General features: G+C 56.3%; 2 protein-coding genes across 13 annotated transcripts in view; one reads left to right on the forward strand and one right to left on the reverse strand.

The window, feature by feature from the left end:
• The first annotated feature begins 45 nt into the window (after nucleotides 1–45).
• On the forward strand, nucleotides 46–5841 carry CYP21A2 (cytochrome P450 family 21 subfamily A member 2). 2 transcript variants are annotated; one of them, XM_060615181.3, is made up of 10 exons: nucleotides 46–2991; nucleotides 3076–3165; nucleotides 3269–3423; nucleotides 3513–3608; nucleotides 3723–3824; nucleotides 3923–4009; nucleotides 4165–4365; nucleotides 4581–4759; nucleotides 4837–4940; nucleotides 5027–5841. In XM_060615181.3, exons 1-10 carry the CDS (start codon nucleotides 2793–2795, stop codon nucleotides 5290–5292), a joined length of 1479 nt encoding a protein of 492 aa, XP_060471164.3. In that variant the 5' UTR covers nucleotides 46–2792; the 3' UTR covers nucleotides 5293–5841. The 2 variants fall into 2 exon arrangements, with proteins under 2 accessions (XP_060471164.3, XP_060471166.3); XM_060615183.3 differs by lacking the exon at nucleotides 3923–4009.
• TNXB (tenascin XB) overlaps nucleotides 5322–25304 on the reverse strand; it is a 57657-nt gene continuing 37674 nt past the window's right edge. For 3 of the 11 annotated variants that reach the window (XM_078446753.2, XM_078446748.2, XM_078446746.2), the window contains 24 exons: nucleotides 23897–24220; nucleotides 23152–23502; nucleotides 21243–21539; nucleotides 19124–19474; nucleotides 18380–18730; nucleotides 16013–16345; nucleotides 14176–14499; nucleotides 13431–13781; nucleotides 12548–12835; nucleotides 11885–12160; nucleotides 10354–10641; nucleotides 9231–9554; nucleotides 8595–8930; nucleotides 8185–8307; nucleotides 7923–8066; nucleotides 7663–7782; nucleotides 7416–7559; nucleotides 7188–7318; nucleotides 6923–7055; nucleotides 6675–6826; nucleotides 6478–6574; nucleotides 6226–6387; nucleotides 5983–6146; nucleotides 5322–5615 (listed from right to left, as the gene is read on the reverse strand). In XM_078446753.2, the coding sequence (XP_078302879.2) occupies nucleotides 5511–5615; nucleotides 5983–6146; nucleotides 6226–6387; nucleotides 6478–6574; nucleotides 6675–6826; nucleotides 6923–7055; nucleotides 7188–7318; nucleotides 7416–7559; nucleotides 7663–7782; nucleotides 7923–8066; nucleotides 8185–8307; nucleotides 8595–8930; nucleotides 9231–9554; nucleotides 10354–10641; nucleotides 11885–12160; nucleotides 12548–12835; nucleotides 13431–13781; nucleotides 14176–14499; nucleotides 16013–16345; nucleotides 18380–18730; nucleotides 19124–19474; nucleotides 21243–21539; nucleotides 23152–23502; nucleotides 23897–24220 (5669 nt within the window). In that variant the 3' untranslated portion in view covers nucleotides 5322–5510. The remainder of the gene's footprint in view (nucleotides 5616–5982; nucleotides 6147–6225; nucleotides 6388–6477; nucleotides 6575–6674; nucleotides 6827–6922; nucleotides 7056–7187; nucleotides 7319–7415; nucleotides 7560–7662; nucleotides 7783–7922; nucleotides 8067–8184; nucleotides 8308–8594; nucleotides 8931–9230; nucleotides 9555–10353; nucleotides 10642–11884; nucleotides 12161–12547; nucleotides 12836–13430; nucleotides 13782–14175; nucleotides 14500–16012; nucleotides 16346–18379; nucleotides 18731–19123; nucleotides 19475–21242; nucleotides 21540–23151; nucleotides 23503–23896; nucleotides 24221–25304) is intronic. The other 8 variants (XM_078446747.2, XM_078446756.2, XM_078446750.2 and 5 more) reach the window with 7 other exon arrangements.

Here is a 25304-nt window from a genome sequence, read left to right on the forward strand (position 1 = left end):
GGCTGTCAGAGCCTGGATGACCCTTGGGGTATCCAGCTCTCCCTGAACACTCCCAGATGACACCCTGCGAGCTCAATCCATCATAGGACCACCCCGAGTAGACTTGTGACCCATCAGCCTGCACAGGATCCAGCACCACACCGAGGCCTCTATTCTGCTGTGCCTGTGGGGTGCTCCACTGTCCTGCTGTAGCCAGTCACTGTGGCCTCACGCAGGGCTTGTGCTCAGCTTAACACCTCAGCTCTTCTGCCTTATGAATGGCTGTCTGGCCACATGTTTCCCGCTCTGCCCTTGTGCAGTTGGGAGTTCTGGGGTTTCCCGCTTTTGGCTGAGATCTGGTCTCTTGAAAGCCTGTTGATGTTTGGTCTTGTTACCAGTGGCATTAGGTAACTTTCCCAGTGTTATGCATGTCAGTACACTAAGGAGACTGCTCTTTTACTGGATGAACCCTTCTCACCTGCCTGCCTAGCTTCCCCCTGTGTGGAGGCACCTCTTGGGTCTTCAGGGCCGACCTAGAAATCCTTCTAGAGAAATCTGCCGAGATCAGTTTTGATGGAAGCTGAGTCTGTTCAGCAGCCTGCCATTCAATCATCCAATAGCAATTTGTGGGCCTCTCACTCCCTGCCACACCTTCCTTGTGCCAGGTCCCCATCCCCTGTGAAGTGTGTGATGCCCAAGAGCTGAATGGTCCCAAGTGGCACACAGTTGAGGCATCTGACCCTATCTGGGAGAAGTGAAGAGGGACAGGCTTCCCAGAGGAAGTGACATGTAAGTTGGGTTCCGAAGGCTGAGGAGTCAGGCAGAGAGACTGGGGTGCACGAGGGGCATTTGAGGCAGACGGAGGAGAATATAAAAGGCCCAGAGGCCAGGGGCAGGACTGGGCACATCTGGGGGCACTGCATGTAATCCATTATGTCTGAAGCTTGGATTTGGAGGTGGGGGCTGGTGGAGGGATGGGGCTGGCAACAATGCCATTGGTAACAAGATCAAGCATCAACAGGCTTTCAAGATACCAGATCTCAAGTCAGTTTATGAAGGTTTGTTCACAATCATGCCAGCTTTCCAGGTCACTGTTCTTTTGAATGGAGTCCCCTCCTATTCCATGCAACTTTGAGACGTTCCGGCCTTCCTTAGGATTTCAGAGGCTTCCTAGGGCTCATCTCCATGGCCCTGTACTTGCCCATCAGATCTTTCTTCCCAAACTAGTCAGCATGGGTGGCATAAACCCACTTATGAGAGCCAGGGATTCAGCTGCAGTTGTGGCAAGATGCAGCCTGGGTCCAGGAGGTCGACTAGGAGGAAGGGAGCAGCTATTACTGCCTGCCCAACCCTAGGAATCCCACCCCTGCCTTCTGCCTCCCGGTCCTGCGCATGGGTCCAGGCTGAGCCTGAGCCTCTTCCACCAGGACTTCCTGCAGTTACCTCTTTAAGCTGGCGGGTGGCACAGCCAGTGTCTCTACTCAGGGTCTCCAGCCACATAGCCTGTGCTCTGAGTAAAGCTCGAGGGGAGAAGGTCTAATGAGTCCTGGGTGCTGGGATCAGTTTACAGAGCCAGGGATGGGGAGTTGTGGATGGTCTGGGCCTTAGGTCACCTCCCACCCCCCAGGCAGCCCTGACGTCTCGGCACTGTCACCCCTTCGATATGCTCTCTCCCCCAAGCCCCTCCTTTGAGCTCCTCAACTGCCTCCTCACTCAAAGAAAGTGGTTCCTGATTGCTCTGCCAGGTCCCCACCCCCTATGGCAACAGCTTCCAGGAGAGGGCTGGACCCATGATCCCAGCTGTGGCTATCTGGTTCCTTCCTGGGGACTTTGGCATCTATGGGGGGCACGTTCAGTCATACCAGGAACCCTCCCTCGCCCTGGGGCTGGACCTATAACCTGTGGCCTCTGACCTTGAAGGCAGCCCCATTCTGCCTGTACCTGGGGTCACACGCAGCTGGACCACAGAGAGAGACCAGAGGGTGGGCGGCAGACAAGGAGGAGGGAGGAGCGACAAGTGAGGAGCTGGCCCCTCTCTTCAGCTTTTCCTTCCCCTGTCCCTGTTCTTCCAAGGCCAGTGAGGTCCCCTCTCCTGCTCTTCATTCAGTTCTCTGAGATACCACTGTGTTTGGAGAATAATTCTTATTTTTGGCTCAAGCCAGCTCTAGTTGGTCTCTTTTCCTTGCGACCAAAGAGTATATCAAGTACATAGCAAGAGCTCCAAATTGGGAGACCACATAATTCTTCATCTTCTTCAACTTTTGAGGCTGAAATACGGCACAGTGAATAATTACACTGGGACGACCCAGGCAAAGCAGGCCGCGTGGCCACCCCATCTGTAAGTTAAAAACACGCAGACCACTTTCAACTCATTTTGTTCCTCAGGCGATCCTGGACAGCATATAGGTAGGGACGGCCATTGTCTCCCCGAGACAAAGTCCGTGGCAGTAACGTGGTCCAGGGTGGGGTCGTGGTGGGCTCAGGCCAGACGAGAAGGCTCAGGCCAGAGAGTGACTACGTGTTTCTGCCTGGTTGACCTGCAGCCAGAAAACTGATTCCAGCTGTGGGAGAAAAGGTCAGGGTTGCATTTCCCTTCCTTTCTTCTTGATGGATGAGAAGCTTGCTCTTTAAAATGTGGACTCTCCAAGGCCAGGTGGACTGGTGTCTTGCCAAGACTGTGTGGGTGGGACAGTGGGCAGGGACCTGAGGGAAGGAGACCAAGGAGGCCCCAGAAGAGCCCGAGCAGCGAGGTGGATGAAGGGCCTCAAAAGCTATAAGTGGCCGCGCCAGGGCCTGTGCCTGGGTCTCTGGCCATGCTACTCCTTGGGCTGCTACTGCTGACCGCACTGGCCGGCACCCGCCTGCTGTGGAACAAGTGGAAGTACAGGAGCCTCCACCTCCCACCTCTTGCCCCCGGCTTCCTACACCTGCTGCAGCCCGACCTTCCCATCTATCTGCTTGGTCTGACTCAGAAACTGGGCCCTGTCTATAGGCTCCGCCTCGGGCTGCAAGGTGAGTCTGCTTCCTCCCTGGCCCCACCACGGTGGGGAGGTAGGGGCCTCTCCCTGCTGACATCTTGCTTTGGCTGTCCCCCAGATGTGGTGGTGCTGAACTCTAAGAGGACCATTGAGGAGGCCATGATCAGGAGATGGGTGGACTTTGCTGGCAGACCCCAGATGCCCTCCTGTAAGCATCGGGGCATTTCTTGAGGGAAGTACCAGGCTGGGGGAGGCAGGAAAGGTCAGGCCTGTGGCTTCCTTGGTCAGTTCGACCCCTCCCCTACTCGCAGATAAGCTGGTATCTCAGCCCTACCAGGACCTCTCACTAGGGGACTATTCCCTGCTCTGGAAGGCTCACAAGAAACTCACCCGCTCGGCCCTGCTGCTGGGCATCCGCAACTCCATGGAGCCACTGGTGGAGCAGCTGACCCAGGAGTTCTGTGAGGTGAGGCTGGACTCCCACAGGCACCCCGGGTCAGCTTCACTTCTCCCTGCAGCTCCGTGGCCCGTTTAGTTCCCGCTCCTTCTCCACAGCGCATGAGAGCCCAGGCCGGCACCCCTGTGGCCATCCAGAAGGAGTTCTCTTTCCTCACCTGCAGCATCATCTGTTGCCTCACCTTTGGAGACAAGGTAAAGGCTCTCTTGCTCTCACCTATGTGCCTGGGCCCTTCCTTAGCCCCTCCCTGGTCCTCTCTGGTCCTGAACTGAAAGGATTGCCCCCGCCCCCCCTTTTTTTTTTGCCAGGAGGACACCTTAGTACATGCCTTTCATGACTGTGTCCAAGATTTGATGAAAAGCTGGGAGCACTGGTCCATCCAAGTTTTGGACATAGTTCCCTTTCTCAGGGTGAGGAGGTGGAGCCCAGACTCCCTGGGTCCTGGGAGGAAGGGGTGGGAGAGCAGGCTTCCTTGCCAGCAGCTCCACTCTCTTGCTCCCTGCCCCAGTTCTTCCCCAACCCGGGCCTCCGGAGGCTGAAGCAGGCCTTGGAGAACAGGGACCGCATTGTAGAGAAGCAGCTGAAGCAGCACAAGGTGGGAACGCTGTGTGGACCCGGCTGCCCCCTAGCCCGCAGCCAGGGATACCACTGCCCCAGAGCGAGGCGTCCCACCAGTCCTGGACCCATTGCCCCCCTGAGACTCCTCTCCCCAAGCCAGGCACTCAGGCTGGTTTGCCTTCCCCCCCACAGGACAGCATGGTGGCAGGCCAGTGGAGGGACATGACCGACTACATGCTCCAAGGGATGGGGAAGCCAAGAGCGGAAAAGGGCCATGGACAGCTCCTTGAAGGACACGTGCATATGTCTGTGGTGGACCTTTTCATTGGTGGCACTGAGACCACGGCGACCACCCTCTCCTGGGCTGTGGCGTTCTTGCTTCACCACCCTGAGGTGCACCCTGGGGGCAGCCTGGCCGGGGCCACAGGAACTCAGCCCCCGGGGCGCCCACGCAGACTCTGTTCACCCAGGGGGCGGTTTCTCCTAGCTGGCAGGAAGGTTCCGCTGGGTTGCTTCAGGGAGCGGCCGGAGCCTGGGAGGCTGGGCGGCTATGGGTCAGCTAGCACAAGGTTCTGGCCCCAGACACCAGGCTTGCTCCCATTTCCCAGATTCAGCAGCGACTGCAGGAGGAGCTGGACTGTGAACTGGGCCCTGGGGCTTCAGGCTCCCGAGTCCCGCTCAAAGACCCTGCACGGTTGCCCTTGCTCACCGCCACCATCGCTGAAGTGCTGCGCCTGCGGCCTGTTGTGCCCCTGGCCCTGCCTCACCGCACCACGCGGCATAGCAGGTGACTTCCGAGAGCTGAGGATGCATGGGATGGAAAGGGGGAATCGTGGCGGGTCTCTAACTCCACCCTCTCCTCAGCATCTTAGGCTACGACATCCCTGAGGGCACGGTTGTCATCCCCAACCTGCAAGGCGCCCACTTGGACGACACAGTCTGGGAGCAGCCACATGAGTTCCGGCCGGGTGTGTGGCAGGGAGGTCACCCATGGCGTGGGGGTGGCAGAGGCTAGTCCCGGCGGCTACCGAACCCTGGGTCTTTCTGCCCACAGATCGTTTCCTGGTCCCAGGCACCAGACCGAGAGTGCTGGCCTTTGGCTGCGGAGCGCGAGTGTGCCTGGGCGAGCCGCTGGCACGCCTTGAGCTCTTTGTGGTGCTGGCACGGCTGCTCCACGCCTTCACGCTGCTGCCCCCCACGGGCCCGCTGCCCTCTCTGCGACCCAGGTCCCACTGTGGCATCAATCTCACAATGCAGCCTTTCCAGGTGCGGCTGCAGCCCCGGGGAGCAGTGGCCCTGGGGCTGAGCCAGCACCAGTGACAGGGCAGGATGCACGCCGGACACATGCCTCAGTTTCTCCTTTTATTACTCCCGTACAAACCCCTTCCCTCCCCCCCTGTAAACATGGTGCTGTGAGATCGCTGACGGAGAAGGCTCCCTCCGGTGGCTGGAGAGTGAAGGTGGCCCCTGGCTCTTCTCTCAGCGCGACCCCTCAGTGCTCGGCAGTCATACTGGGGCGCCGGAGAGGTGAGCAGTGGTCAGCCTTCCCGGGCCGCTGGGGGCCGGTAGCTTCTTGGTCTCAGCTTCATTTCCGTGAAGGGTACAGAGAACTCGAAGCCTTTCCAGTAGTACCAGCTCACCCCCTGGGCGAGGAGTTGTTGAGACGGAGTCAAAGGCAGACATCCCATTGGCTGCCACCACCCCCTTCTCCCCCCCCCCCCCCCGCCCCTCCAGGGAGATGGTTCCCAGAAGTCAATCGCCCTTCCTCTCCCCCACCCGCTTCAATGATCCTCAACCGCAAAGACTGAGGCTTAATCTGGGCTGGCCCTTCACACCCAATAAAGCATGCTCATTTCCCCCTTCAGATAACTTGGTGAGATTGGCATCATTCTTCCATTTCACAGATGAGGGCCCTGAGGCGCCAAGCGGCTCGGTAACTTGTCCTGCCACACCCCAGCAGGTTGGGCCCCAACCCACTCCCCGCTCTGGGCTGCCTCCCAGGCCCCTCACCTGGTGGTCCACTGTGCTCCCATAGAGCCCGTTGAGGTTGGCATAGTGGCAGTTCCTGTACCACCAGGCGCCGCGGTACGAGACGGCGCAGGAGATGAGCAAGTTGTTGGGGTCTCGATCACGGGCAGAAAAGACACTGCCGCTGTGGTAGCTCATGGAGTCCCCTGCACAGGTGTAGAAGGAGCAGTGAGGGCCTCCCCTCCCCCTGCCCCACCTTCCGCGGCCCCCAGGCCCACCCCTCACCTGCTGTGCCATGGTAGCCCTCCAGATGGAGGCGGTAGTACTCGGGAGCAGAGTCTACTCGGAAAGAGTCGTACTGCGCAAACACAGCCTCGTCCCCAGCCCGCAGGTCCACGCGCATGGAGTAGTCGCCGGCTTTTGTCAGGCTGTGCAAGGCCTCGTTGCCTGGGGGTAGGGAGAGTGCTCTCATCAGGGTTCTGGTGCCCACAGGGCCTCCACCCCTTCCCCGGTCCCCAATCCCTGTGAGGCACTGACCCAGCCAGAACTCCCCAGAGATGTTCCCAAAGCCATGGGCATAGTCCTCCCAGTCCCTCCAGAAGTCGGTCTGTCCGTCCATGCGGCGCTGGAACACCTGGGAAGCAGGGAAGCAGGTGGAGGCACCGTCAGCCGAAGGCTCCTGACTCAGCAGCCCCCGCCCCGTGCAGAGCCTCAGGGGCCCGTCTGCCACCCACCAGCCAGCCGCCCCCGTCGGTCTCCATGTCACAAAACACATTCAGGGGCCGCTCGCGGTTGCCATTGAGGAAGATGGTGGTGGCCCTTGAGGTGCTGGCTCCGTTCTGCATCTCTTCCCCACAGTCCCGAGGGAAGGGAATCCGGAGTCCACCTGAGAAGAGGAGAATGAGGGGCCGAGTCCTCTTCCCAAACCCTAGACCCCTGCTGCCTGCTCAGCCCCTGACCTTAGGTCCCAGTGCCCAAATACCGGTGGTGAAGGAGGTGGACACAGGCGGTGTGAGGCTCTCGCCCCACATAGCTCGGAGCCACACGCTGTACGGGGTGGAGGGAAAGAGGCCCAGGAGCTGGTGAGAGGTGACCCCTCCTGGGAGCAGGATCTCCTGTGGGACACACAGGGAGCAGGTCAGGGGAGAGGGAGGTGGAGCCCCACTGGGAGAAGCAGAGGAGGGGGCAGTACCTCCTGGAGGGGGGCCCGGGAGGGGAGTCGGCCAGTGAGGGGCGGGTGGGGGCACCTGGGTCTGTCCACCAGGGGTGTTGAAACTGAGCAGGTAGCTAGTCGGCGGGACTTGGGGCTCAGTCCAAGTGAGCAGGGCCGTGCGGGGGGTCACTTCCTTGGCCTCCAAGTCTTGGGGGGCCTCCAACCCTGGGAGGGGAAGGTGGGAACAGAAGATGGAGACAAGGCCCATCCTAGCTCCCCTGGACCTTCCCTCCCCCTGTCGCGCACACCTCACAGGCCGTACCTGTGGTGAAGGTGATGCTGGCCGGGGAGGTGAAGTTGGGGCCCCGAAGACCCCGTACCGTCGCCGTGTAGTTGGTGTGGAGCACAAGGCCACCCAGAGGGTAGTCCACAGCACTGCCAGGGGTTGAGCCCTGCAGTGGGGGGGCTGGGAGTGGGGGTGAGCATCAGCATCTGTCCCCTTCGTGCCCTGCCAGAGCCCCTCTCCCCACCCTCAGCGAGTCTTCTCCAGAGGCCTCAGCCTCGCTCACCCCCTGGGGCTGTGACACGGACGTCATATGTGTCCACAGGGGTCTGGGGGGGCTGCCAGTGCAGCAGAGCGGATCCCTCCGTCAAGTTCAGCGCACGAAGCTGGGTGGGGCCGTCAGGAACTGGGAGAAGGGAGGGGGCTCAGAGCTGTCCCCTGCTCCTCTCCCCACCCCTCACCTTCCCAAGCCCTGCTGGCCTCACCCCCTTTTCCCTCCCCCTTCATTCTCCCCCTACCTCCCGCCCGGGTCCCAGTCCATCCTACCTGTGGTGAGGAAGCCTGTGAGTGGCTCGCTCTCCTCAAAGCCACGGACGGAGACCACCGTCACCTCGTAGTGAGAGCCTGGGATCAGCCCCTTGAGTTTCTGGGTCCGGGCTCGGCCATCCACCTGCACGCTCTGTGGCTCCCCTGCAAACATGTCGGGCTTGGGAGTTTGCCCAGGGAATCAAGGAAGGGCTGCAGGGTTGTTAGAGTGCAGGGAGCAGGAGAAATGAGGGCAGGTGAGGACATGGCAAAAGGGTGTCACCTCCGTCTGCCAGCTGGTAGGAAACTTTGAAACTGTCCACTCTGGATGGTGGAGGCGTCCAGCTGACCAGGGCCGAAGTTTCCCTGATTTCGCTGAATTGAAGGTCACGGGGGCTTTCCAGAACTGAGGGGGGTGGGTGCCAAGGAGTGGCGGTGAGGGCACGGGGCAGGGGGCCTCTGGCCCCAGGATCCGCACCCCTTCTTCCAAGGCCCCAGTGGCTCCAGACTTGCTCACCACCACCCCTTTCCTCTCGATCTAGAAGAGGAAGTCTCTGTAGATTCCTCCAAGCCTTCCACCACTCACTGACCTTCCCTCTGGCTGAGGCACTAGGTCCCACCCTACAAAGTACAAAGACCCCCCACCCCACACTTTGGGGCAGCACGCGAACGTGCCCAACGTGGGGGCCTTACCTGGGCTGAGGGTGCGGGCCGTGCCCTGGATGCTGTCGGCCTTGTGGGGCCCACGCAGCCCATACAACGTAAGGGTGTATAGGGTCCCTGGACGCAGGTCCCGTAGCACCGCTGAGCGCCGTGTCCCTGGTACCATCAGCTCCCTCTGCAGCAGGGGACGCAGGTGGGGCTCCAGAGTGCTTGGTGATGGGACCCCAAAGCGGAGCAGGAAGGAGTCAAAGGCCCCAGATGGGGCCTCCCAGTTGAGCCGCAGCGAACTGGTGGTCACATCAGTCACCGACAGCTGGGACAGGCGGGGCCCTGGCTCCCCTGGGGTCTGGCCGGCAGGAGCAGACCCTGCACAGAGTGGGTGGGAGACAGAAGCACACCACCTCGGTGGCCTGGGGCAGGTCTCTTCTACCACCCCACCACGGCCTCCCACTTCCCATCTGCGAAATGGAGCTAATGCGGGGCTGGCACTGACAGGTGGGACCCACAGTGAGCACGCGTGTATAGAGCCAAGGACTGCTAGTGCACGCCTTCCTCCCTCTATAGTACCCTGCTTACGTGTCACCACCTCTGGGCACCCCCTTTAGCCCTTTCAGTCCCAGACTAGAGGTGGGGAGGCCTAGATACAGGGCCCTCAACCTCCAGTACCTGTGGTGCCCTCAGCTGAGATGGGCCCCAGGCGCTTCCCTTCATGGAGGCCATAGAGGAAGAACCTGTAGGAGGTGCTGGGCTCCAGGCCCGACACTAGGACCTTGTTCTGGTTGCCATCCACGAGCAAGGCCTGGGGCTGCCCATCCGTGTCCTGATACTGGACCACGAAGGAGTCAAAGGGGCCCTGAGCCACACTCCACGAGAGGTGCAGGGAGTCTGGGGTTATGTCGCTCACTGCCAGTGTCCTTAGCTGGGGCCCTTCAGGGTGCTCGGGGGCCTCTGTGGCTGGGCGCCAGGGGGCTGGCGTGTCCTCTTCTGGGGCTGTGTGGAAGAAGGCGAGGGGAGATGCTGAGCAGGGGTGACTGAGGCTCTTCTGGCATCTTCCTTCTCTTGACTCTGTCATTTCCCTGCCACCCCTGGGCCTCTCTGAGTCAGCACTGTGGCCCCATTACCCTCTGTTGGCTCCCTTGCTGTGTCTGAATCAGGGGCTTGCTTCCCCTTTTCTACCTTTGTGTCTTCTTATGCCTCAAGATATCTGCACAGCCTGCTCCCTCCCCACCCTCCCTGGGTGCCTAGGCTGATGGTCTGCGGTGGGAATAGCTGCTCACTCCCCGAGCTCGGGGCACATGGTCCTCCTGAGAAAAGCTGAGGAAGGAGCTGGCTGGTGAGCCAGAAAGGCAAATCACGCCCTCCAGGTTGGGCCCAAGTGCCCCGTCCCGCTGACCTGAGCTGGGTGTTAGTAACTCCCGAGGAGGAGCCTGCTCCATCATGGCAGCCACTTCTACGGGTTGCTATGCCCCTTGCCTACTTTCTGTTCCAGTTATTTTCCATTTGACAAAAAGTGCTCCTGACTCACCCACAGGAGGGGTCTGCCCCTATCTGGCAAGGCCACCCTGTGGGGAGGAAAGAGCTGCCTCAATAGAGTGATGGGGCACAGCTGGCGGCGCTGAGCAGGGTGGGGGCCTGGACGCTGGGGACCGCTGCCAGGGCCTTTCCTCACGCCTGCCCTGGTTCCAGCTTTTGATGGGCTCCTTGGTTACCATCAGAGCTGGCCCCACTGCATTTCCGTTCCTCCAGAACCCTTGGCAGGCCTCCTTATGCCCCAGGTCCTCCTGCTCACCTGTCACTCCCAGGACGGAGATGGGGCCCAGGCGCTGTCCTCCGTGGATCCCATAGAGCAGAAACTTGTATTTCCTGCCAGGCTCCAGGCCCTCTATGGTGACTTCCCGCTGGTCTTCGGCCACAGGCACTGCCCGGGGCTGCCCAGCTGTGTCCCTGTACTGGACCACAAAGGAATCAAAGAGGCCCTGGGCCACTGTCCATGAGAGGCGCAGGGAGTCTGGGGTCTCATCTGTCACTGTCAGCTCCCCCAGGCGGGGCGGGCGCTGCTGCTCCTTCTGCAGGGGAGCTGTGGAGAGTGGGAGGAGAAACTCTTGGTCAAGAGCTGCCTTTACCCCAGCCCTGGAAACTTCGGGGGCACATGAGGGTCTAGGAAAGGGTCCCTGCAGTGTGGCTGCAGTCTGCCCAAAGGAAGGAGAGCGAGCAGCTTGATCTCTCCTCTGGAGGCCACTGAGCAAACTCCTTCCTGCGCCCACTCCCTCCTCGGCGTGATCAGGGTGCTGTAAATGCATAAAAGATCACCTTGTGAGGTAGGGTGCCTGGGGGTGTAGAGAAGGGCCTCAGTTTCCCCCTGGCTCCTAACCCCTTCAGCAGGGATGTGGCTGGAGCTGACAAAAGCTCCCAGAGGGTGTCTGGGTTGTCAGGGAGACACCCCTAAATACTAAGGGCTGGGCTGGGCTGGGCAGCCAGAGCTTGGCCAGGACGTCCCCCTCTCTTGCAAGCAGCCTGGGCCGTCCTTCTGCCCACTTCCCCAGCCCTGCACTAACACCACTGGGCCAGGGCAGCCGGGTGGGGCAACACTGGGAGAACAAAGGGCAGAGCAGAACACAGAAGAGACCTGCCCAGGTGGGGATGGGTATTGGATGACGGGGTCAGAGGAGAAGACTGTAGTCACTCCCCATAGTGAGGGTTTGGGGAAGAGAATTATGCAGTCTGATTGTCCCAGGCCCCAAGTGACCATGTGCCCCATCCCTGTCTGGCCAGGGTGACTCATGGTCCTGGGAGTGGGGTAAGGGTCAGTGACCCACCTCCACCCTTCCTCAGGGGGCTGAGTAATGGGCACAATGACAGCAGATTTTTTCCATAGTCTTTTTGCAGCCAAATCCTTCCATATTTTCCACTTCTTGCTTCCATTGGGACACAGGGAGGAGGATGTGATCATTTATTAAGTGCCAATAGGTATTATTATTCATAAGTATTATGCAGGTGCAGAAACTCAGGTTCAAGGGAAAGAAGTGGCTTGCCAATGACCACAAAGCTGGCAGTTGGAATTTGAACACAGGTCTGCTTGGCTCCAAAGACTGGATTTTCTTTATTACATCAGCGGTCGGTGAATGAAGGAAATAATGCATATAAAATACTCAGAATAGTGTCTAGCATGTGACAGGGACTCAGTAAATGTTTGCTTTTGGTGTTATAAAGGCTGAAGGCAGGAGAATTAAACTGCATGGAGAGGCAGGGGTTCGGGGCAGCTCTGGGGGCTTGGAGAGGAGGCAGCTCTAGAAAAGTTGGGGTACAGGGCTGGGACTCACCTGTGGTGCCATCAGCAGAGATGGGGCCCAGCCGCTTCCTACCGGCCAGCCCATAGAGCAGGAACTTGTATTTCCTACTGGGCTCCAGGCCCGAGATGGTGACCTCACGCTGGTCTGAGGCCACAGGCACCACCTGGAGCTGCCCGTCCCTGTCCTTGTACTGGACCACGAAGGAGTCAAATTCATCCTCAGGGACTGTCCATGAGAGGCTCACAGAGTCCGGGGTCAGGTCTGTCACTGTCAGCTCCCCCAGGCGGGGAGGTTTTGTGTCTGGGGCTGGAAAAGAGAGAGAGGTGTATGGGAGAGTGACAGAAATGGTGACAGAGCAGACAGAGCTTCCTCAGGGTGCTAGGGCTGTGGGAGCTGGTTCCAGGAGCTAGAGGGAATGGCTAGGCCACATGTTAGGAAGTGGGGCGGCAGAGGAGTAGGAATAAAAGATGAGCCGAGGAAGAAAGCAGTGTCCCTCGGGATGTAGGAAAAGTAGGGAGAAGGATGAGAATGAAGGCTAAGCGGGGAGCCCTGCACATGGATTTCACTGGACTCAGTAAATAAATAGGTCTGGAGCGCGGAGCACGGAAACAAGGAACTCTAACGGTCGCCACAAGGGGGCGAAGGACACTGGGAAGGCTCCAGTGCTGAAGGTGGCCTCCAGCCTTCACTTACGGGTCTTTGCATCTGCAGCTATCGGGCCATGCCGCTTCTCATCCTGGAGTCCAAAGAGTAGGAACTTGTACTTCCGGCCGGGGGCCAGACCCGGAATGGTGATCTCACGCAGGTGTCCACCCACAGGCACTGCCTGGGGCCGCCCCTGCACATCCTTGTACTGGACCAGGAAGGAGTCGAAGACGCCCTGGGCCACGGTCCATGAGAGGTGCACTGTGTCAGAGGTCACGGCTACCACGGCCAGCTCCCCTAGGCGGGGTGCCACAGGGGGCTCTGTGGGCTGGGAGGCTGGAACAGAGCAGAGGAGGCTGAGGGGTCACTGGCGGGACCCTTCAAAAGAGAGAGAGGGACTGCCTTGCTCAGGCTATGAAATGAATGTTTTGTAGCGGGTACTTCTAGAGTGCTTAATGTGTCCCAGGCATTGCTATTAGCAGCTCACAGAGTAGCCTCACACAACGTGGGTGCCAATATCATTATCATGCCAATTTTGTGTGGCTCTGCAGCACAGAGGAGTTAAGAAATGTTTGTGAATTCACACAATTAATACGTTCAGAGTGGGATTCAAACCCAGAGACCCTGGTTCTGCAGCCACATTCTGAGTCACTAAAACACGCAGCCAGGGAGCTTGAGGAAGCCATACAGGAAAAACTAAGCAAGTCTGAGGTTCCCTATCAGGGAACGTAGAGGTAAAACTTATAAGGCACAGGGTACATGCCTACTGACTCTAAACACAGTCTCTATCATCCTCATTCAATGAAAGCATGAGGCAGGATCACCAGCACCATATGAGGAAAGAGAGGGGCCTAAAGGACCATTTGTGAGGCGTGATGATCTCTAAAGGGAGAAATCAAGAGAGCAAAGAAAGGCCCCAGCTCTCACTCACCAGTCACACCCACGGTGGACACGGGGCCCCAGCGCTGCCCCCTGTGCAGGCCATACAGGTGCATCTTGTACTTGCGCCCCGGCTCCAGGCCCCCGACGGTGACCTCACTCTCCTCACCCCCGACACGCACCACCTGGGGCCGCCCGTCCCTGTCCTTGTACTGGACAGTGAAGGAGTCGAAGTGGCCCTGGGGGACGGTCCATGAGAGGCTCAGCGAGTCTGGGGACGATCCTGTCACTGTCAGCTCCCCCAGCAGGGGCTCCTCGGGGGACTCTGGGGCCTCCGTGCTGGGCTCTGTGGGGCTGGGGGTCTCCTCCACCTCAGCAGAGGTTGGGGTCTCTTCCTCTGCAGCTGAAAAGGAGACACACAGAAAGGATGAGGCAGGATCCCCAGGATATGTCCTTGGATCTTAGGAGAATGGAGAGCTGTGACCATGTCTGGGGGCCCCAAATTCAGTTCAGAGAAGCCCATGCTTGGGGCTGGCTGGGCTTGCTCAGCTGACATCTCAAAAACATGCTTGGGGGCTTCCAGGGTCAGCAGTGGGGAACTCTGAACAGACACCAGCATAGCTCATGGAGGCCCTTCTCTGCCCGGGAGGACCCCTTGGTCCCCAAGGGGAGGCACAAAGGGCACCATGGCTCAGCCTCCAGCTAAGGGACCTCCTGCACCCCACTCACCCATCACCCGAGAGAGGTGACCCCCCTCCCTGGCTGACCCCACCCTGGGGCTTCCACCGTCCACTCACCCGTCACCCCAAAGGCAGAGACGGGGCCCGTGCGCTGGCCACCGTGGAAGCCATACAGGTTCATCTTGTACTTGTGGTCTGGCTCCAGGCCTGAGATGGTGACCTGGTCCTCATTCCCTGGCACCCTCACCGCCTTGGGCTGCCCATCCCCGTTCTTGTACTGGACCAGGAAGTGGTCAAACTGGCCCTCGGGGACAGTCCAGGAGAGGTGCAGGGAGTCGGGGGTGGCGTCTGTCACTGCCAGCTGCCCCAGCCGTGGCTTTGTGGGAGGCTCAAGGGCCATGGTGGACGGGGCTTGGGTGGTCATGGCTTCATATTCTGGAGCTGCACAGAGACACACAGGGACAGGTGAGGACAGGCAGGCAGGTCAGAGTATAAGCAGGTGTATTACAAACATAAGATAATGAGGAACACAGCATCGCTGGCCACAGTGGCTCTAACTCATCTACTCTTCCCAGTCCCTCAATGTTGGCCTTCTCTGCCCCTTACCCTCATCTCGCCCTGCCCTCACCCACCCCTACCCACACCCCGCCACCTCTCCCAGTTTTTCCTGCACCCACCTCCCTTGCACACTGTGCCCTGGGCCTCCCTCCACTGGGGTCTCCTTGGCACCTCACTCCCTTCAGCTCATGTTGAGTGCTCCCAAACAGCTCAGAACCCCCTTCCTCAACTGGAAGCCTGGAATCTTCCTGGATCTGTTCCTGTCCCCAGCTGCCATGAGACTCAACAGTGTGCAACTCACTCTCAAGTTCCTCCTGGGTCTCCTCACTCCCCACACCTGCAGCCCCACCAGCCTGGCTTGCCTCACCTGCACTCCCCCAACACCGTTGCCTCTCACCTGAATCTCCACGTCCCTACTGGGCTCCCTGCCTCCCTGTCCCACCCGTTCCTCACAGGGGGCCAGGATGAGCCTTTCAGTCAGCCTTAGCTTAACTATGCAACAACACTCTCTATCCTCGGGAGAAATCCCTGGCTTCTGAGCTGTCCCTACAGCCCACCCCTACTCAAGACTCTCTCCCCAACTCAGAGGATCTCACACAAAACCCTCTTGGTCTCTCTCATGGGCCACTAGTTTCCAGTCCTTGGCACCAGTTGTGACGTGGATCTGACTCCAACACTGTCACCAAGCTAACTTCTGCCCAACTTCGGTTCTCAGCTGTCCCGTGGACACCCGCAGGCAGGCTGGCTTAGGCATGCTCCCCAGTCTGGCCTGGCCCTGGGGCTTCCTGTCATACAAATATCCCCTGTTACCTGACTGCTGGCTCACAGCCTGTCTCCCTGTGCTTGGGAGCCCCATCACCATAAGAACTTGTCTCTCTGCCATGATCAGGCTTACCCCAGGGAACTCCCACAGTGCTTGGCTCAGGGCATCCAGTCTTGTTGGCCCTTGGGAATCCTAAGTCTGGTAATACCCCAACCATGGGGCCCGGAGGTGCTTCCATCAGCATGCTGCATCCTGAACACCCTCTGTCTCCCCCTCCCCCCAGCCGCCAGTGAACTACAGAGAGGCTGAGCCTCTGGGAGAAATCAGGGATGCAAGTACAATTCTGTCCAAAAAATTCTAGGAAAGCATCCAATTGCTTTGTTGTGAGTGAGGAGTTTTGCTACTCAAAGTGTGGTCCTGCGACCAGCAGCATCCTCATCACATTAGAATGAGAATCTCTGGCCCCAGCCCAAACCTGCGCCATCTGAGCGTGCCCTTTACCAAGATCCTCGGGCCATCTGATGTGCAGAAGAAGATGTGTTGTGTCGAGTATTTGTTTTCATGCAGGTGGTAATAATGGGAAAGCGTTGTAGGGCCTTCTTCCCCACCAGCCCAGCTCTCACCCTCACTCACCAGTCACGCCCACAGTGGACACGGGGCCCCAGCGCTGCCCCCTGTGCAGACCATACAGGTGCATCTTGTACTTGCGCCCTGGCTCCAGGCCCCCGACGGTGACCTCACTGTCCTCACCCCCGACACGCACCACCTGGGGCCGCCCGTCCCTGTCCTTGTACTGGACAGTGAAGGAGTCGAAGTGGCCCTGGGGGACGGTCCATGAGAGGCTCAGCGAGTCTGGGGACGATCCTGTCACTGTCAGCTCCCCCAGCAGGGGCTCCTCGGGGGACTCTGGGGCCTCCGTGCTGGGCTCTGTGGGGCTGGGTGTCTCCTCCACAACCTCCTGGGGGGCTGAGAGAAGACAGGGGAATGGGGCTTAGTTGTCAGCTTCTCTGCTGCTGATGCCAATTAGGACAACAAAATGCATCCAGTGATAACTCCTCCAGCCGTGGAGTAGAGGCTGGAGAGCCTTTGGATTAGCCAGCTAGTAACTCGTTGATGGAGAGTGCTGAGAAGGGCTCCCAATTCCCGTCACACACGGACTGGCAGGCACCATAAACATTCAGAAGGTCATTCAGACATGTGCCAGGAGCCAAAATAATTCTCATTTACTTTGACCCAATAATCCCATTTCTGGGCAGCGATCCTAAGAAAATTATGAAAAAGCAGGAAAAAGTTGTGTCATGGGGGTCCATTACGGGATTATTCATAACAACAAGATGTGTCAGGTACCCAAATGGCCCACAGATGATTAACTTTGTTGTGGCGCTTTTACCATGAAGCATCAAATAACCATTAAAATGATGATTAATTCAGGTTGTGCAGCCGCAAAATAATGCTCACGATATAACCGATGTACAAAAACAAAGGATGAGCCAAGAATCTTATGACCACTCTGTAATGTGAAAACATGCGCTGTATGGGAAATGCAGAGAGAGGACGTGTTATTGATATTGTTATTAATGGCAATTATTGGGTCAAAAGGTGTTCTCATGAGAGAGTTTTTTCCCTATTTTTCCCTATTCCATACCAACATATTCTATAATGTTGATATTATTTCACCAGAATAATGTAGACTTAGAAAGAAACCCTGGACTATAAAAATTCATCATCGGATAGTGGGTGTGGGGGGTGGGCCGTGGGTCCCTTACACTGTCCTCCTTACTTTGTGTATGCTTGTGATTTTCTGTGACAGAGGGCAACAAAATTGACCAGTGGATCAAAAGTAACACATTCCTTTAGGGCGGGAGCTGTTATCATGTCCACTTTCTGATCATTCCCGTTCTCCCCGTCCTGCTACACTCCTAAGAAGGCACATAGAGAAAGAGGCCTATCCCCAGGAGTCAGAGAGGCTGTGTGAAATCGCTCCTTTGTCTGGAGTATGTTCAGGAGAGGATAGTGAACCTCCCAGAGCCGCTCACTGGGTGTCATAAAGGTGGTGAGCCCTACGCCCACGGAGAGGCCTTCACACGACGGCCTCTGGCGCAGGCAGATGATCTCTGTGAAGGGCTCTCACCAAGCATCAGCATTGGGCTAACACTGATTTAGAAAAGCCACCCTGACTGCCCTTTTAGAATTTAATTCACCTTGTGATTTGCCCCCCTAGTTTCTTACATTAGAAATAACTTTTTCAAAATTAGGAATGAAAGAAGTGTGAGAGTGATGGGGAAGAGACGGAAAGAGCACAAGGAAGGAGAAGATATTATGTTTAAAGGAAATATTCTCTGACTATAAAAGAAATACTCATTATTTAACAAAATTGGGCAACACAGAATAGAATAAAGCAAGAAAAGGGCTGGAACATTCTATCCTGCCCCACAAAACATGCATCTTGTGAGACGTGTTTCTTTCCAGTTTTCTTGCCATGCCATGTTATTTTCCAGTGGCTGTGATTAGCATCCTTACAAAACCTGGGGGCTCCTTTTTCAATGTAATATTATCAAGTAACTGTCTTATGTCAAAACATTTCAGTGATGGCATAAAAGCTCATCTTCTAGATGTTGCCTAATTACTTAATTGTCCCAATGTGATTGGATGCTGTCGTGTTTCTTTCTTTCTTGTGTGTGTGTGCATGCTTGCGTGTGTGCATGTGCAAATGCACCTGTACACGCATGTGTGTACGCGTGCTTGGCCTGTGCCTGACACACTTCTTAGCAGCCCAGGGGCTGACCATCAGAAGGAGGTCATGCTGGTGTGTACGATGAAGCTTCATGTCAGCAAATGCCACGCTACTAACCACAGGCCACAGACCATGGAGGAAAGGCATGAATGGGGGCCAAGGCCTGGATCCTTAAGGACTAGCAAAAGAGCAGAAGACTCATCCAGGTTACTGATGAGAAAAGGTAGCTCTCCCTGAAAACCTCTGATCCCTGCCCCATCACTCACCGGTCAGGCCCACAGTGGACACGGGGCCCCAGCGCTGCCCCCTGTGCAGGCCATACAGGTGCATCTTGTACTTGCGCCCCGGCTCCAGGCCCCCGACGGTGACCTCACTCTCCTCACCCCTGACACGCACCACCTGGGGCCGCCCGTCCCTGTCCTTGTACTGGACAGTGAAGGAGTCGAAGTGGCCCTGGGGGACGGTCCATGAGAGGCTCAGCGAGTCTGGGGACGATCCTGTCACTGTCAGCTCCCCCAGCAGGGGCTCCTCGGGGGACTCTGGGGCCTCCGTGCTGGGCTCTGTGGGGCTGGGGGTCTCCTCCACCTCAGCAGAGGTTGGGGTCTCTTCCTCTGCAGCTGAAAAGGAGACACACAGAGAGGATGAGGCAGGATCCCCAAGAGATGTCCTTGGATCTTAGGAGAATGGAGAGCTGTGACCATGTCTGGGGGCCCCAAATTCAGTTCAGAGAAGCCCATGCTTGGGGCTGGCTGGGCTTGCTCAGCTGACATCTCAAAAACATGCTTGGGGGCTTCCAGGGTCAGCAGTGGGGAACTCTGAACAGACACCAGCATAGCTCATGGAGGCCCTTCTCTGCCCGGGAGGACCCCTTGGTCCCCAAGGGGAGGCACAAAGGGCACCATGGCTCAGCCTCCAGCTAAGGGACCTCCTGCACCCCACCCACCCATCACCCGAGAGAGGTGACCCCCTCCCTGGCTGACCCCACCCTGGGGCTTCCACCGTCCACTCACCCGTCACCCCAAAGGCAGAGACGGGGCCCGTGCGCTGGCCACCGTGGAAGCCATACAGGTTCATCTTGTACTTGTGGTCTGGCTCCAGGCCTGAGATGGTGACCTGGTCCTCATTCCCTGGCACCCTCACCGCCTTGGGCTGCCCATCCCCGTTCTTGTACTGGACCAGGAAGTGGTCAAACTGGCCCTCGGGGACAGTCCAGGAGAGGTGCAGGGAGTCGGGGGTGGCGTCTGTCACTGCCAGCTGCCCCAGCCGTGGCTTGATGGGAGGCTTGGGAGTCATGGTGGGTGAGTCTGTTGGCGCTGGCATTTCTTGGTCCTTTCCTGGGGCTGGATCAGGAGATAAAGAGACTGTGTGGAAATACCTTGTGGGTTCCCTTCTCATAAAATATATTGGATTTCTCCCAGGCACACCAAGGCCCTGTAGCCTAGATGCTATCTCCCCAGAGTTAAGACATCATTTCCCTGGTTTGAATGTACAGTAACCAACAGACAGAGCATACTCTTGTGGTGACACCATGGTGGTAGGCTGGGACTGCCATGATACTCAACACGTGCATGCATTGAACCCTTGGGAGCTGCAGAGCAAATCTGTGCATAGGGACAGAACTAAGGCTTTATAATACCACCAAGCATAGCAGATAAGTCACATCAGAAGGTACATCTACTCAAGTTTGGAAATTCTACTTTGTGAGTATTTTCCTTTAATACCTCCTTTGATTTAGAAGGCTTCTGAGCATTTTAATTTTTTTTAACATTGATTCATTTTTGAGAGAGAGAGAGAGAGACAGAGCATGAGTGGGGGAGGGGCAGAGAGAGAGAGGGAGACACAGAATCCGAAGCAGGCTCCAGGCTCTGAGCTGTCAGCACAGAGCCTGACACGGGGCTTGAACCCATGGACCGAGAGATCATGACCTCAGCTGAAGCCGGATGCTTAATTGACTGAGCCACCCAGGTGCCCCTACTGAGCATTTTTAGAGATGAATTTAGATTTCACAGTTGAGGCCAAAGAGATGAGACCACATGTGATCATCTTTGCAATTGGGTTGTTTTGGACCTTGTATTAGCTCTCTCAGTAATTTATGGTACAGATGACCCATCACGCCTTCAGATTTTTCGTCTTTTCTGTTCTGCATAGGGTTTCATTCTTCCTCTTTTTAAAAATTTTTTTTTTAATGTTTATTTATTTTTGAGAGAGAGAGAGAGACAGGGACAGAGACAGAGCACGAGCAGGGGAGGAGCAGAGAGAGAGGGAGACACAGAATCTGAAACAGGCTCCAGGCTCTGAGCTATCAGCACAGAGCCCGACGCAGGGCTCGAACTCAAAAACTATGAGATCATGACCTGAGCCAAAGCTGGACGCTCAACTGACTGAGCCACCCAGGTGCCCCTTCATTCTTCCTTAATCGTTGAATTGCAAAAGCATCTTGTTTCCTATCTGTTCTGTTTGGAACCTGGGTCTTAAGCATTGAAGGGTAATAGCTCCAAAGGACCTTAACAAAAGCAACGCACAGCCCTGTTAGTGAGTAATGAAGGAAGCGAAGTGCCTTGTGAAGTTGCACATTTGACTAATACTCACCATTGAAGTAATAGCATCCATGCTGGCAGGATTCTCATAATTATGAGAGTTCATTCTAAGAATTTTCAGAGACTAATTTTCTTCCTCTTCTTTCATTACAGATGAAGAAAAGGAGGCACTGAGACATTCAGTGACTCTCTTGGGATCACACAGCTCAAATAGGCTGAGGCTTCAAACCCAGGTCTGCCTGAGTCTATGTTATTTCCCTGATGTCTTGCCTCTTCAAGGACCAAAAAGCCTGTACGTAGGGGTGCCTGGCTGGCTCAGTCAGTAGAGTGAGCAGCTTGTGATCGTGGGGCTATGAGTTTGAGTCACATGTTGAGTATAGAGTTCACTTAAAAAAAAAAAAAAAGCCTGTGTGTAAAGGCTGAGATGTTTGGGTAACACCAAAGACTTGGAGTAGAGACACTAGCAGAACCACTCTCAGGAGCTTGGGAGGCTCGGTCTCAGGGACAGTGGGACAAAAATACCTGAATACTAACAGTGAAAGAGAAACTGAGTCCAGCTAGGGCAGGGCCCAGTGTCCTGTTGCACACTCACCAGTTAAGCCGACAGTGGAGACGGGGCCCACACGCTGGCCACCATGGAAGCCATACAGATTCATCTTGTACTTGTGGTCTGGCTCCAGGCCTGAGATGGTGACCTGGTCCTCATTCCCTGGCACCCTCACCGCCTTGGGCTGCCCATCCCCGTTCTTGTACTGGACCAGGAAGTGGTCAAACTGGCCCTCGGGGACAGTCCAGGAGAGGTGCAGGGAGTCGGGGGTGGCGTCCGTCACTGCTAGCTCTCCCAAGTGTGGCTTCAGAAGGGTGTTGGCAGGGGGCTCCCCTTCAGGATCTGGGAATAGATGCAAACAGAAGCTTTCCTATTGCTAGAAGAAGTAGTTGAGGCCTCGGCTCTCCTGGATTCAGACCAGAAGGTGGGCCAGCTCTGTAAGCCTAACTTGAGACCCATTTCTGCTTATCATCAAACTTCTTGTGGTCTCCTTATGGTCTGTCAAACTTGGTAGGAAGCCTCTTAGCTCAGGGCCTTTGTAATGACTATCCCCTTTGCATGAATGTTCTGACCCCAGATGCTTGCGTGGTTCATGTCCACACTTCCTTTAACTCTTTGTTCAAATGTCACCTCTTCAGGGACAATCCTGATCACCCTATATAAAATTCCAATTCTCCCAATTGCAATGTATCCTCCCGTTTTTGGACCTGATCCCAGCAACAAATTGCAAAACAACACTTATGAGACAATCAGGAAACTAACACTACCTACATACATAATGATATTAACGAATGTTCATTTTTAAAGAAAAAATAATAGTGTGGCTATTTTTAGTCTTTAAGCATTTTTTTAAATTTTAGTCTTTAAAAAAATTTTTAATGTTTATTTATTTTTGAGAGAGAGAGATAGAGCATGAGCAGGGGAGGGGCAGAGAGAGAGGGAAACACAGAATCCAAAGCAGGCTCCAGGCTCTGAGATGTCAGCATAGAGCCTGACACGGGGCTCAAACCCACAGACTGCGAGATCATGAGCTGAGCCGAGGTTGGAGGCTCAACCAACTGAACCACCCAGGTGCCTCTATTTTTAGTCTTTTTGAAAAGAGTAATACACTTAAATATGAAGCAATGAAGTATAGAGTGTCTGGGATGAGCTTACAACAGTATATCCATACACTGGAATACTATTTGGACAAAAGGAATGATGTACACCTACAGGTTACAACATGGAACCTCAAAAACACGTTCAGTGAAAGAGGCCGGACACAGAAGAACACATATTGGGTGATACCACGTGTCTAAGTTCAGAAAAGGCAAATCTACAGAGATAGAAAGTAAATTAATGGTGGCCTGGATCTGCACATCTGCACACCAGTTTTCTTCATGGGCCGATGGAAAGTTCTAAAATTAGATAGGGCTGATGGTTGCACAACTCTGTAAATATACTAGAAATCATGAAACTGTATACTTAAAACAGGCGAATTTTATGGCATGTAAATTATATCTCAATTAAGCTGTTAATAAAGAACATATTCTGGTGGGAGGAGGGCAGAAAGAGAGTGGGATGAGCCAGGCTGGCCAGGAGGTAACATTAGGATGGCAATGGACACATAGGATTTCGTTTGCTATTTTTTTCTCTTTTGTGTGTAAATTCGAGTCGTGTATAGTAAATATTTGCTGAATGAATTAGTATTTCATGGAATTTGTTTCAACCACACACGCAAAAAAGATCTTTCCAGTGTACCCAGGCAGAGCAGAAAGCCACAAATGGGTCAAGGTATCACTGCCTCAAAGGCTTCCACTCCAGACACCACATCACACTTTCCTGAGATGTTACTAGACAAAGGGTGGGTTACGTGGGGTTTGAGGATCCTGGCTCTCCAGTGTAGGACACCTCAGAGCTCTACCAATGTAACCTTACCTGACGCAACCCAGGAGGCTCTTTAACCCTCACTCACCAGTCACGCCCACAGTGGACACAGGGCCCCAGCGCTGCCCCCTGTGCAGGCCATACAGGTGCATCTTGTACTTGCGCCCCGGCTCCAGGCCCCCGACGGTGACCTCACTCTCCTCACCCCCGACACGCACCACCTGGGGCCGCCCGTCCCTGTCCTTGTACTGGACAGTGAAGGAGTCGAAGTGGCCCTGGGGGACGGTCCATGAGAGGCTCAGCGAGTCTGGGGACGATCCTGTCACTGTCAGCTCCCCCAGCAGGGGCTCCTCGGGGGACTCTGGGGCCTCCGTGCTGGGCTCTGTGGGGCTGGGGGTCTCCTCCACCTCAGCAGAGGTTGGGGTCTCTTCCTCTGCAGCTGAAAAGGAGACACACAGAAAGGATGAGGCAGGATCCCCAGGATATGTCCTTGGATCTTAGGAGAATGGAGAGCTGTGACCATGTCTGGGGGCCCCAAATTCAGTTCAGAGAAGCCCATGCTTGGGGCTGGCTGGGCTTGCTCAGCTGACATCTCAAAAACATGCTTGGGGGCTTCCAGGGTCAGCAGTGGGGAACTCTGAACAGACACCAGCATAGCTCATGGAGGCCCTTCTCTGCCCGGGAGGACCCCTTGGTCCCCAAGGGGAGGCACAAAGGGCACCATGGCTCAGCCTCCAGCTAAGGAACTTCCTGCACCCCACTCACCCATCACCCGAGAGAGGTGACCCCCCTCCCTGGCTGACCCCACCCTGGGGCTTCCACCGTCCACTCACCCGTCACCCCAAAGGCAGAGACGGGGCCCGTGCGCTGGCCACCGTGGAAGCCATACAGGTTCATCTTGTACTTGTGGTCTGGCTCCAGGCCTGAGATGGTGACCTGGTCCTCATTCCCTGGCACCCTCACCGCCTTGGGCTGCCCATCCCCGTTCTTGTACTGGACCAGGAAGTGGTCAAACTGGCCCTCGGGGACAGTCCAGGAGAGGTGCAGGGAGTCGGGGGTGGCGTCTGTCACTGCCAGCTGCCCCAGCCGTGGCTTTGTGGGAGGCTCAAGGGCCATGGTGGACGGGGCTTGGGTGGTCATGGCTTCATATTCTGGAACTGCACAGAGACACACAGGGACAGGTGAGGACAGGCAGGCAGGTCAGAGTATAAGCAGGTGTATTACAAACATAAGATAATGAGGAACACAGCATCGCTGGCCACAGTGGCTCTAACTCATCTACTCTTCCCAGTCCCTCAATGTTGGCCTTCTCTGCCCCTTACCCTCATCTCGCCCTGCCCTCACCCACCCCTACCCACACCCCGCCACCTCTCCCAGTTTTTCCTGCACCCACCTCCCTTGCACACTGTGCCCTGGGCCTCCCTCCACTGGGGTCTCCTTGGCACCTCACTCCCTTCAGCTCATGTTGAGTGCTCCCAAACAGCTCAGAACCCCCTTCCTCAACTGGAAGCCTGGAATCTTCCTGGATCTGTTCCTGTCCCCAGCTGCCATGAGACTCAACAGTGTGCAACTCACTCTCAAGTTCCTCCTGGGTCTCCTCACTCCCCACACCTGCAGCCCCACCAGCCTGGCTTGCCTCACCTGCACTCCCCCAACACCGTTGCCTCTCACCTGAATCTCCACGTCCCTTACTGGGCTCCCTGCCTCCCTGTCCCACCCGTTCCTCACAGGGGGCCAGGATGAGCCTTTCAGTCAGCCTTAGCTTAACTATGCAACAACACTCTCTATCCTCGGGAGAAATCCCTGGCTTCTGAGCTGTCCCTACAGCCCACCCCTACTCAAGACTCTCTCCCCAACTCAGAGGATCTCACACAAAACCCTCTTGGTCTCTCTCATGGGCCACTAGTTTCCAGTCCTTGGCACCAGTTGTGACGTGGATCTGACTCCAACACTGTCACCAAGCTAACTTCTGCCCAACTTCGGTTCTCAGCTGTCCCGTGGACACCCGCAGGCAGGCTGGCTTAGGCATGCTCCCCAGTCTGGCCTGGCCCTGGGGCTTCCTGTCATACAAATATCCCCTGTTACCTGACTGCTGGCTCACAGCCTGTCTCCCTGTGCTTGGGAGCCCCATCACCATAAGAACTTGTCTCTCTGCCATGATCAGGCTTACCCCAGGGAACTCCCACAGTGCTTGGCTCAGGGCATCCAGTCTTGTTGGCCCTTGGGAATCCTAAGTCTGGT

This window comes from Panthera onca, chromosome B2 (assembly GCF_046562875.1).
Source record: "Panthera onca isolate mPanOnc1 chromosome B2, mPanOnc1 haplotype 2, whole genome shotgun sequence".
NCBI classification, from domain to species: Eukaryota; Metazoa; Chordata; class Mammalia; order Carnivora; family Felidae; genus Panthera; species Panthera onca.

Coding starts and splice junctions, on each gene's coding strand:
- CYP21A2 (XM_060615181.3), top strand. CDS start 2,793: ATGCTACTCCTTGGGCTGCTACTGCTGACCGCACTGGCCGGCACCCGC. Junction 3,424..3,512: donor TGACCCAGGAGTTCTGTGAG/GTGAGGCTGGAC, acceptor CCTTCTCCACAG/CGCATGAGAGCCCAGGCCGG. Junction 4,941..5,026: donor GCCACATGAGTTCCGGCCGG/GTGTGTGGCAGG, acceptor TTCTGCCCACAG/ATCGTTTCCTGGTCCCAGGC.